General features: G+C 40.9%; 1 protein-coding gene across 1 annotated transcript; it reads right to left on the bottom strand.

The window, feature by feature from the left end:
• Window positions 1-3577: 3577 nt before the first annotated feature.
• On the bottom strand, window positions 3578-6779 carry LOC142036734 (alveolar macrophage chemotactic factor-like). Its single transcript, XM_075040248.1, has 4 exons — window positions 6651-6779; window positions 4513-4639; window positions 4277-4360; window positions 3578-3602 (listed from the first exon to the last, which is right to left on the bottom strand). Exons 1-4 carry the CDS (start codon window positions 6706-6708, stop codon window positions 3578-3580), a joined length of 294 nt encoding a protein of 97 aa, XP_074896349.1. The 5' UTR covers window positions 6709-6779.
• Between the last annotated feature and the right edge of the window lie 5119 nt (window positions 6780-11898).

The following is an 11898-nucleotide window of genomic DNA, read 5'->3' as shown; positions in this document are numbered from 1 at the left end:
CCGTCTGCTACTACTGCAAGCACAATATGAAAGCCCTCTTCACTGACTCCCAGGAAGGGAGGGCAAAGCAACAGGTCATCAAGTGCTGAGTCCTCATTCACTGATAAATTAACACTGATAAGTGCGCATGTTAATCAGATAAATCATATTAAATTGGGTGGTGGTTCCAGGAATGAGGAAACCGAATTCAAATCAGTGGAAGAGGTTTCTGAAAGTGTAAGTTTTCTGTAGTTTACTGGACATGACTAATTCAAGCACCAGTTCTAACATGGTTCTGATATGCAGTGATGGTGTAATCTTTCAAGACTGTAGTTACTCTTCCTTGTCATGCTGTGAAGTTTCTAAATCATCCTTCGACAGTGGAAATGATAGTTTCCTTTTTTCCATGCTGACATTGCTATTCCTGTAGGATATGAAATCAGCAGCATGAGGATCAGAAGATTGACTCAGCACGCTTTGTGAAACAAACTGCTCTTTTTTAGTGCTGCCTCCATTTAATTTGGTGTGTAGGGGAGATTTCTTCAGTGCTCACAAAACACAAGCCCACAGAGGTCTTATTTTGTATCCTGGAAAGGCCGTGACATTTCAGGGCCTTAGGACAAAAGAGCGTAACAACAGCTGCTCCACGTCTCATTACAGGTTCATCTAGAACAGTATCTTGACGCTCATGGTGACCAACAAAGACTGCTTGGGGAAGCATAGCGAAAACATATAGATACTTTCCGCTATTACTTTTCCTCTATATTTTTCCAGATGCTAGGAATTTGAAGTTGAGGAACTTTCTTGAGCCAAAGACAGCATCTTTGTGTTGAATGGGCCTTACAGGATTTTCCCTCATTAATTTGTCTACTCACTGCCTGAACTCCTGGAAGCATTCAATATCCACAAATAGGTGTAGCAAAGAATCCCACAGTTTCACTATTTGTTGTAAGAAGAACACATTCCTTGAGTTTCTGCTGAACCTGCCACCTGCTACCTTCATTTTTTGCCCTGTTTTTCTTTTCGATTGGAATCAATGAGTCAATTCCTTGTTCTCCTTAAGCATGCCATTTACAGCATTACAGAATTTTGTCATGTTCCCTCTGTCATCTCTTTTCCAGGCTAAAAAGACCTATTCTGCTTACTTGTTTCTCATCCTATAACTCTTATTCTCTTTCTTGTTTTCATCTGAACTTTATCTTGTTCTACTATACAGATGTCCTTCCTCCTCCTTCCCTCCTCCCATAGTTAGACAGATCGCCTCCCATGTCATCTGAAACTTCATTGTACTTCAGAACTGTTAGGGTGGTTCAGCTTGTGCCTATTCTTACTTGTAATACGATGCCGGCCTGATGATAAAAGCGCCGTCGATATTGCCTCTGCTGAAATCCACTTTTATGTCTGAACACCTGCCTACAGTGCAGTTAAACTACCATGCAAGCAACCATAACAATCCCTGGTTTTGAAATTAAGTTTCATCATTTCTTGACAATATCAATATCTTACCTGAAAGATTATTATTTATGTTTGAGAAAGATTAGCTTGAATCAAAGAAGAGAACAACTATGACAATGATTAGAAGACTGAATTATTTATACTCTGCAACAACAGAAAGGTTTTATGCTGTCAAAAAGGACTACAGGGGCTTTTTACAGAGACATTATTGGGGAAGGAAGGAAAGACCTATTCATGCAGAGGGACTGCAGTGGAAAAACATCAAGAGAGTTGAATTAATTCTGGGCAAAGGTAGATTGGAAGTTAGAAGAACTTTTTAAGTATTTGAGGAGTAATGTTTCTGCAAGAGTTTTTGCAATGGCAGATGCGAGGGCAGGAACCTTAAATCTTTTTAAGATGATGCCCCCGAGAGGGGCAGTGACATTTGGCTAGCAGGTGCATTTTTGTTCCCTAGAGGCCTGGAAGGAGATTCACTTGCTGTTTCTCTGCGTCATATTTATGTTGTATTAATAGTCATCTGTGTCAGTGCAGTCACTAGCTGTCTGCAGAGACAAAAATTTGAATCTGAGATAGCAATTTGGGGTTTACCATAGAGATCAAAACTGCATTTATCAGATGTTTTTCATTACCATCTCCTACTGTAATGTGCATATGCACTCCCAGTACCACCTTGGTATGAGTGTGCTCTTGGCAAAGTAAAAACTTATCAAAAAAGCTACCTTATTTCAGTTAGAACTGAAAGAAATATACTTTTAATCCAAACATTGATAAAAAGATCAGTGGGCTTGTTTCTAATTAATTGACTAGATCAGCTTCTTTTTCAATATATTTGGTGGAAGAAAATTCTTCTTGCAGAAAATACTTACTTTTTCAGTTATCTGTAAGGTCTTCATGGCAAATCGGGTTTGGTTTCATTTTGTTTGGTTTGTTCTTTAATTTATTAAGTAGTCAGGTGGTCCTTAAATAGCATCTCATGCTACACAGCTGAGACATCATGTCTCAAATGTGTTTGGAGACCTACAGTTTTAGTATTCAATGATGATGTCATGATCTCTTGCATACATGAGAACCAGAAATGCACCTGTGTTCAGGTGGGTAACAGGTGCTTTTAATTTTGAAAACAGGATCGTATTCAAATACGATACTTAAAGGGAAAAGGAAATGTATTTTAGCAAAACTGTCATTACTGAAAATAAATTTAAAATCTTGTTTATTGTCTTGTAAAAACAGACATAGCGAATGAGAAAATTACCTACAGTCTTGCTGTACTTACTGTAAGCTTTTATTTATTACTTTTCAGCCCCTGGTGCACTATGAATAAACCCTAACAAGAGTTTGCAGGTGGCAAAACTCTGAGCATATTGAAAACATTAAATTGTATTTCACACACATTTTCTTCACATTTCATTTATGAAAAGTTGAATTGATGGCGTCTAAAAACCTTTTTTATGGAAGAGTCCTTGTGACGCTGATAGCTTGGTGACAAAAGCAGAACTACTGTGACTCTGCCGTTTTAATGTTAGAGGTATATTTCATATGCATAAGACCAAAAAAACGTTTTTTAAACACTGAAATCTTACAGCATTTGCTTCACCTCATTGACCATATTGTGTCTAAGCAAGGTTTTTATTTATATCAAGAAATTCCTTTTTCCCCTTTCTTTTCCCTTTTAGTTTTTTTTCTTTCTGTAAGAATCTCCTTTGATTAATACTTCTATACTTTGAAAACTACAGCCCTCTTAAACTAGACAAAACTGTACTTCATAGTCCTTCAAAATGAAGCTTAGAGATGATTTGGTATAAATACCAGTTCAGTGAATGCCGAATCCTTGGTGTTGGTAAACCTGTGCAGGTGTTTCCAGCTGACCAATGCAAGGTTAGGGTTTGGTTAGGATATTGCTTTAAATGCCTCTGCAATTAAGCACTACGTAAAATTTTGCCATAAAATAAGAGAGTCTGCTAGTGTTGTGACAGCCTATTCAGCCCAGCAGTTTCCTTTTGCATATGAACAGTCTGTGCATGGAGGGCAGTGAGGATAGAAAAAGCTAGAGAGAAATTATGAATATTGTGACCCTGGAGACACTTAAAGGCTAATGGCATTTCTATGCAGTTTTCTCTTGCTTGCAGAGTTGCCTCTGTTTCCTTTACTGACGCCGTTTCTTGGATGCACTGTAATACAGATATTGTAATGAATTACAGCAGGCACAAAGCAGTGGTATTAATTTACAAACATCAAAACCAGACAAAACTGGATTCACTTTTAGTGGAAAATAAAATAATTATTTTCTTTTTTGTTTCTTTTGTTTGTTTAATGTTTGTTTAATTTGCACCCGGGGGAAGTCACTTGAAACTATTCTAGAATAAGTTTGCCTGGATAGCTGTTGTGTGTAATGTATCTCCGAGGGGATGCACGCACCCACAGACACAAGAGAAACTTGTCATAATGATCATCTTGTCTCTTGGGCAGACCAGCTGGCGCAGGGCAGTGCTGAACAACACTTCTGTATTGCTTCCAAGACTCTCCCTCCAGAAAGCCCAAACATTGTCCTTGGTAATTTGGAGCTGAACACAACCCTGAGGAACCCTGGATCGATATACTTGTTTGAAAAGTATGACATGTAACAGTTAGTTTGTTTTAAATTACTGAGATATGTCAGGTAGGCCTTGCTTCTGCCTTGTCCAAAGATCATCTAAATCTAGTCCTCCTGTATTCCTAGCCCTGCACTACTCAAATGGGTCTCAGAGAACGAGCGCTGAAGATTGCACACGTGTTGATGTTTATACTGGAGGAAATATGCCCTTTGGTGGAATAATTCCAGTTACTAGGTAATCCTGGCAGTTACCTGTGTAGAATCCTGTTAATTATCATCTTCACCCATTTGGCCTGGGGATCTAAACAGATTTGCTGGCTGTTCTTCAGCGTTGCTCTGCAGTGGAATGAACATTTCACTTTAGTTAATATTGGCATCTGAGGAGGTCAGAGGAGGATGCAGACAAGGCTGAGGACTATAAGCTTAAGGGCTGCCAAGTCTTCAGCATTCGTAAACCATGACTTCTCTTGCCTGCTGACTTTACTTACATGATTTCCACAGCGTTGCAGTGTGGGCCCTTAGGAATGATTTCTACGTTGGCCAGGCGCTTTGGCAACATTAATCCTGTGACGGTCTGGATGCAGTGACACCGCAGCTCCGCTGCCAGCATCATCTCTGTGAGGAAAGGAAAGGGAAGCTTATAATGTCTGCAACTGAACCAAACTAACAATGAAAATATTAATGAGAGAAAGCAGAAGGGATAAAAAGTTCATGCCTCAAGGTATAAATGGATTGCTGTTCTTGGGTTTAAGGTAGTACCTTCACTGAGCAAGAACAGGGCATTTGAGATCTGCAGACTTTGTACAGTTAACAATTTATAAGTTCCCATTACCACTACAATTATTTTGGCACCCCACAACATCAAGTGCAACAAAAGGCTACTGAAGTGTGGGACTCCTGTCTTATGAGAGGAAGAAAAAGCTAGCTGAACAGGCAGATGGCTACTCCTCATGGATACAGCCTGGAGGTGAAACCTGTTTGGGCTAAAATTCTACACTGGTACCTGGTGTGAAAAAGCCACGAAAATATTCTGCTTAGAAGCTTAATCAAGATGCTGGGAAAGGTGTGGGGGCCTCTGAGGAAGCAACTCTGGGTAAATGCAAGGAGCAAGAAACTCAGCAAGCTTTGGGATGGAGTTTGATTAAATTATGCCACACATTGTACAGCACCCAAGCTCATGGACTGAACCTGGTGTTGCCTGACAGTCCTTCCAGACCCACGTTGCCCTAGTGAAGCAAAAAAAAAGTTATCCTAGCTTTGGGCATTGAGCACAGAACGCCAGAGGGGTGGTCTAAGTTATCCAAGATCGCAAGCCGTGAAGCCTAGGGCTTTCCCATCTCCACCACTGCAGACACTGGGCTATCTTCCTGTTTTCATGTCAAATATCATAGTTTAAAATGGACAATCACAACTCTCACATTTGTCCATTTTTCCTACTAAGGGAAGCTGCATCTTCAGCTTGAAATTCCTGACAGTTGAACTGTTGAAGATATTTGAAAAAGGAGATTCAATACTTTGAAGGCAGTGTCAAGAAGCAAAGACAAGGTCCAGATAAATGGATGTGGGGCACACGGACACTCTTACTGAGATGAGTAGGGCTGCAGGAGCCAAAATCCCAGTCAGTTGTTCAGTCCTCTCTTGCTGTGGGTAGACTTGACATCCCTTAAGACCGAACAGCAAACCCCTTTACCTCACCCTGTGCTAGTTCTTCTACCTTGATATGATCATCCATCTGTTTCCCTTCTTCACTTATCTGCCCAGCTGAATCTGCCGGTGCTTCTTTTGGCTGACCAACACCTCCCTACCTACCTGGCAGAAAGCAGAAAAAACGCACTTGCAAGTCAAGCATTGCGAAGCATAGAGTATCACAGCAGAGAAGCAACATCCCATCTGCAGGCTCAAGAGAAGAAAGTGAGATTCCCAAAGGCTGTGCCAGGGCTTCACTGCAGGTGTGTGTTATGATACAGCCGCCCTGTTAGCCAGTTCTCCAGCATGGAGGTTGGCCATATCCAGCTCTGTTCTGGCTCAGGAGAGGCTGCACATGTGTGTCATCCCAATGTGAAGCCAGGACGCAGTAGGAGCAAGCATCCACATGGGACTGAGGCTTGGAAGCATTCCAGACCCCTGAACTTGGCATACTTGCTGCCCACAAAATACTTTTTGGACTTTCCCAGCAGAGTCTGTTTTTTTTTCACCCTCATGTTTCTCAGGAAAGAGCTCTAAGAGATGGCTGTTGGTTAGAAATAGATTGATTCAAACTAATTTGAATATTCCAAGCTTTCATCTCAGGGTCTGTTGCCATAAAAGCAGCATGAAAAGTGTTAGCGATGCAGTATGCCACACAGTTATTGCAGGCTATCGCTTCTGAGGCCCCGGTTGTAATCTCATTTTTCTCAGAATATTTAAGGGACAAGTTCACCAATGTCAGTGAATCTCCACTAGCTGAAGAATAATAGGAGACAAGAAATAGGCCCACTATGACAGTCCATGAGTATGTTTTTCTTGACCTGCTACCTCAAAGACAGCGTGAGTATGGAAGCCCGACACACCTTGAAAACATTCTGTGTAGCTAAACCACATTGCAAAAGAATTGTAGTACAAAGGAAAATAAATTGAATTTTCTTACCAGGAAGGTTGCCCATAAAAGAGAGAATCAGGAGGGAGATTAGAGTCTTGCTATCCATGACTGCTCTCTGTGCCTTCTTATGGTGAACTGAAAACAAGCTGTGCGGTGTCTTAAGACCCACATGGGACTGCTGATGCTGTTACACTCCAGGATTTGCTTCTCACGCACATGTACATACAGATGGAATTACTCTTGCTCCTGCCTTTTGCCACAACCAGAACAAGCACTGGGAAAATCTGAGATGAAACAGCTTGTGCTAACACACCTGAAACCGAGCTGTAGGTTGGAGCCACTCTGCTTGCTGTGATTCCTTCTTAATTCCAAGAAAACAGTAAAACACTAAGAGAGAATAACATGCTAGTTAAAGCAGGGAGAGAGGTATTAAGCTTCATTGGTTGTCATCATTTATAGCTCAGTACTTGCCTAATTTTCTCTCAGTGCTGAAATACAAGACAGAATCAAGTTAATAATAGAACCTTGGCAAAAAGCTAGGTAATTGTGTTATTTGGATAGGATGAGGAAGTCAGAGCATTATCACATTAAGATATTGATCTTTAAGAATCTCTTACATACACTTATCCACTATCCCATATAACATCTGGCAAATTCATGGGCCAGAATGGGCCGGGGACTATTCCTGTGGCTGTAGGGAAAGAGACTTCAGGTGTATGGACAAGACATGCCATGCCACATGCTCTGATGTCCAGAAAACAGCTCCTGAGCTCTTGCATTTATTCATACTGCAAAATAATTAAATAAATAAATAAATAAATAAATATTTTAAGCAGCTTTGAGTTTTCAACACCTCTGAATATTAAGCAGTGTTTTAGAAAGCACTTAAAGCTATGCTTTAACTCTGTCATTCCAGCTCCCATTCCTTTAAAAGGGAACTAATAATGTGTGGTTCATGATTTTGTTTAATGAAGATTTGAGTTACTTGTGCAATACAACACACACAAAAAAAACCAGCTGTGGAAATGCTGGAAACAGCCACCATCTCCTCATGTTCCCTCCTATGCCCTTAGCCCTCTATTGGTTTTACTGTGTTCTTCTCAGGCAAACATAAGTCCCTTCAGATTTGCAAGCACAAAGAGGCTGCCTCTTACTACAGTCTTGCATTTAACCCTATTGAATACATCTTTTTTTTTCAGATCTCTTCTTCCCACTTCTTTCTAGGTGTCTCTCCTGAGAGGAAAATTCAGATCTGTACTAAAAAAAAGGCACGCATTTGCCACACCGCTGGTCACTGTCACCTGGCCTATGACCAGACACGCACACTGCCCGCTGTTTTCGATCCCAGTGCAGCCCTGCCTTCTCTTGTAATGAACTGCTGATGATTTTGATATACCTAAAATACTGTCTTCAGAAATGATTCTTGAAGCTAAGGCACTCGATTCTATCCAGTCAATGATACAGAACCATGTTGCGTTGTCATGCAAGTGTGTGGTAGCTCACAAAATGAACAGATATTTGTGGTTTTGTGTGTGTACTTGCATATTGTGAAATTGGTCGTTTCGTGAAATGACTGAAATGTTGGTAATTTTAGAAAATGACTGAAAAAATAGGTAAAAGTGTTAAGAAGTACTTAATTACAATATTTTGGATTATTAACTCAAAAGTACAAGTAAGAATGTTTTTTCTAAAGTATAATTTAGAAAAGCATTTGCTTTCAAAAACAGCGAAGTTTGCCACTCTGCAGTTCTAAAATTATTTTTACAACTGAGGTTATTTCATAAAACAATGGAAAACTTTAGGGGTTTTGTGAAGTGAACAGTTCACAGCAGAAAAGTATCATCGGTTACTGTAAGGACCAGGATGAAAGGGTTGTTCTATGTGTATCTGTATATATGTCTTTCTGAGAAGTTGCTAACATTTCGTGAAAAATAACCTTTCAGCTTTGGTCCATATGTTAATTTGCATAGAGTGTGACTTCAGTCCTTTGTAAATAATGTGGAGGCACATGTTTTTGCATTCTTAGCAGGTGTCAACTGCAGGGCTGCTCTCTCTGCTGTATCTGAACACTTCTGTGACATTTTTGTAATCAGTGGAGGAACCCGCACCTCCTGGTCAGGTATCTGCAGCCCAATGGGCCCATTATCACCACCTGAAAATTTATAATCTCAGGCTTGTCCTTAAAGGAGAACAACTGGAGTGCAAGACAAGGCATAAATTCTGGGACAGGCAAGGGACTTGTGCTCGGAGACCAGCAGAGGAGTATCCTGTGGAATTCCTCAGTGAACAGGAAAAACCTCTGCAAAACTGACAAGATTGGGCTTTAGGCCTATAGTGACAAACAGCATCCATGGGATGGTCAGGAGGGTAGACTAGTGGTTTCAGCGTAATAATGAGGTCCACCAGAAATGTGAACTGCACTGGTCCTGTCTTGGAAGGAGGCATCCATTTCTGTGGTAGAGTTAGGATGATTGAAAAGGAGCTGGATGGTAGAGGTAGGAGGGAAGGAGGGAAGGAAGGAGAAGCCAAGTGCAACTTTGGTTCTGCAGCCCAACACGGTGTGAGTAGAGGTGAGACAGAAGAGGGCTGAGGTTATTTGTCATTATGCTTCCTTTTGGGAACTTTTTGCTCTGCTTGAAGTGGGAAGTCCAGTAGACTTGCTTCAGCGTCTGGATGAGCCTCATCAGAAACTGGCTAGAGCAGTGAGGTCTCATTGTACAGTGATGTAAGAGGTGACACTGTTTTTCTGCGTGTCTGCAGTAGAGCTGACGTCACCTGTGTGGAAGAAGCAAGGTGGCTAGCATAGGTGCAGCCGCAGACGTGTTGCGTATGCCTGGGTTTGAAAATGACCTCCTTGAATTCCTGAAGGGTGTTTTGAACCAGGAGGTGCTAGTCCGTTAGAATGCCAGCAAAAAAGGCAGTCAGGCTCTTGTTTTTCTCTGTCAAGTATTGCCTAAAATGCCATTTTTTAGAGCTATCACTATATAGAAGAAGAGGATAGTAAAGATAGTCTTCCATCCCTTCAGATGCTGCTAACCCTAAGTTGTGTGGTATCAAACAGGGCTCCAGTCAGGGCAGTGCTTTCTTTGCAGATCCTGACTGTGGAAATGTTACCCCATTGAGAGTCATTCAAGCACTTTTGAGGATTTTCAAAAACCAAATCAATTCTATGTATCAGTTCTACTGTCAGATAGGAAGAATGTTAACATGAGAATTTGTTGCTGTGGTTTCAGATAAGGGTAAGGACACGTAGCTGATCACTAGCATTGCGAGGGAGCTCCCTGCAGACCTCTCCCTTACAATTAGCTGGCTAAATTTACCCTGCAGCTGAGGGATCCATGCAGCCCAAGCTGTATGTGCAGCGCAGCACAGCGCAGGCCTGGGCCTACTCCCGTTAGCTGCGTTAGGTGGATCACCGACTCCTCAACACACAGGTGTCTCCCAGCATCCCTACAAGGGGGACCTCTGGCTCAGGTGCCAAATGGCACAGGGACCTACACCTGTATGAAATAGAACTCCCATGGAGAGGAAAAAAAAAGCAAAGTTTCTCTTTTTCTCACTAATAAAAGGGAAATATAGTCTAAAAGAGGGCAAAAGGTTGAAAAATGCAAAGAGGAAACACTATATTAGCATAAATTTTGAGAAGGAACATGTTCTCAGGGAAGACAGTAAATAATCACTCCACCTCACTTAGCAATGTGGACTGTGGGGTAAAACTCTCAGTATTTTTGTTTGACGAATAGTATCACAATCATTTGGAAGCTGCTGTTTTTCCTTACAGCCAGATTTCGCTACGTGACTGAACCAGTAACACTAGTCATTAGAGTACCTTCAGCTTCTAGGTAGTTCACATTATGACCCAGTGGAATAGCCAGTTGGGTATAGAATATCTATCATTTGAGTCATTTTGTGATTTCATAATATGCAGTTGATCTAAGTAGATATGTGCGTGTACATATATATATAGTTGTCATATTATAAAATCCACCCTTTGATAGACATTTTATTTATTTAATTATATACATATAAGTAACCCCTCTCATTATCCGTTGCTTTTTGGCGTGTAGCTTTGTCCAGCTTACACTCTCCCCTAATTTCTTCTCTAATGTTTGCAAAGTTGCATAATTGGATTTGTTGTTTTTCTCAGATGCAGGACATCTTTTTAGCCCTTAACTACTCTAAATTTCTGCGCTAATCTGATGGATAAGTCGGGCAAAATAAATTATTTTCCCTGGAAAGGTTTTTAATATAGTAAGACTTTTTCCCTTCAAGAGCAACAGTAGGAAGATGGTATCACTAAAAAAAAAATATAGTAATTTCTCCTTTTTCTGAGCAATGTAGTGCTTTCTCCTAACCACAACAGCCTAAATATTGGACTTTAAAATTCTGGCATTACTGAGAGAAAAGCTATTTTATACATCAAGAAGTTTCCAAAATTCAGTAAGATGTCCACAACTAAAAAAAAGTAACATCCAGTTACTTGCTAGGTAAAGAAGAAGAAATAAGGAACAAGGACAGTTCTTGTTCATATGAATTTGTTTTCCAATGATTTCTCTCAAAGAAAAGCTAGACTGCGTTACGAGGATGAGCAAGCTTTCTCCAGGTGTCACAGGAGAACACTATGACTCTTAGTCGTGTCAACAAGACCAGGATATGGTTATACCTTCACATAAGGTTCTATTGAATTTCATGAGCAAACAGCAATTGATTTGTCTGTCACTACATAAGTACTATGTAGCTAGCAATTGAAGATACTGTTTGCACTAGAAATGTGCACTAAAAGAGAATCCAGAGGTAGAGATTCTTTGTTTTAAAAGGTGTCAGGGCTCCTTGTTACAGCTGGGACCTGAACAATTTTTTTCTGGAAATAAACTCACTGTTGTAAACTGTCATGGTTTCGTACCGCAGCAGACACTGTTGCTCCTTCCCACCCAGCAAAACATGTTTAACTTTAAACACAGCCCCACTTTAAGTTAAACCAGAATACAAATTCCTGCAGATTGCAGGGGCTTACTTGGATCCAACACATCCATTCTGGAGTTAATCTCTCTTCACAGCAGCAGCTCTGAGTGAAGGGTTTCAATGACGTGCCTCTGAATCTAAAAGCACCTTTGCTTTGTACAAAGCGTCCCCGACACTTCAGAGAGAGCTGGACCACACGTGTGCCCGGGAACCCCTGGGCACGCACAGAGATTACCGCTTCCCTGCTTCCCAGCTAGCCAAACTAACACAGGCACGCCGGTCCATCTTAACATGGAATTCACCAAAAACCCCAGTATATTTTTCAACAACAAGG

The sequence above is a fragment of the Buteo buteo genome, chromosome 1 (assembly GCF_964188355.1).
Source record: "Buteo buteo chromosome 1, bButBut1.hap1.1, whole genome shotgun sequence".
Classification (NCBI taxonomy): Eukaryota; Metazoa; Chordata; class Aves; order Accipitriformes; family Accipitridae; genus Buteo; species Buteo buteo.
This window is presented reverse-complemented; position numbering and strand designations above follow the sequence as displayed.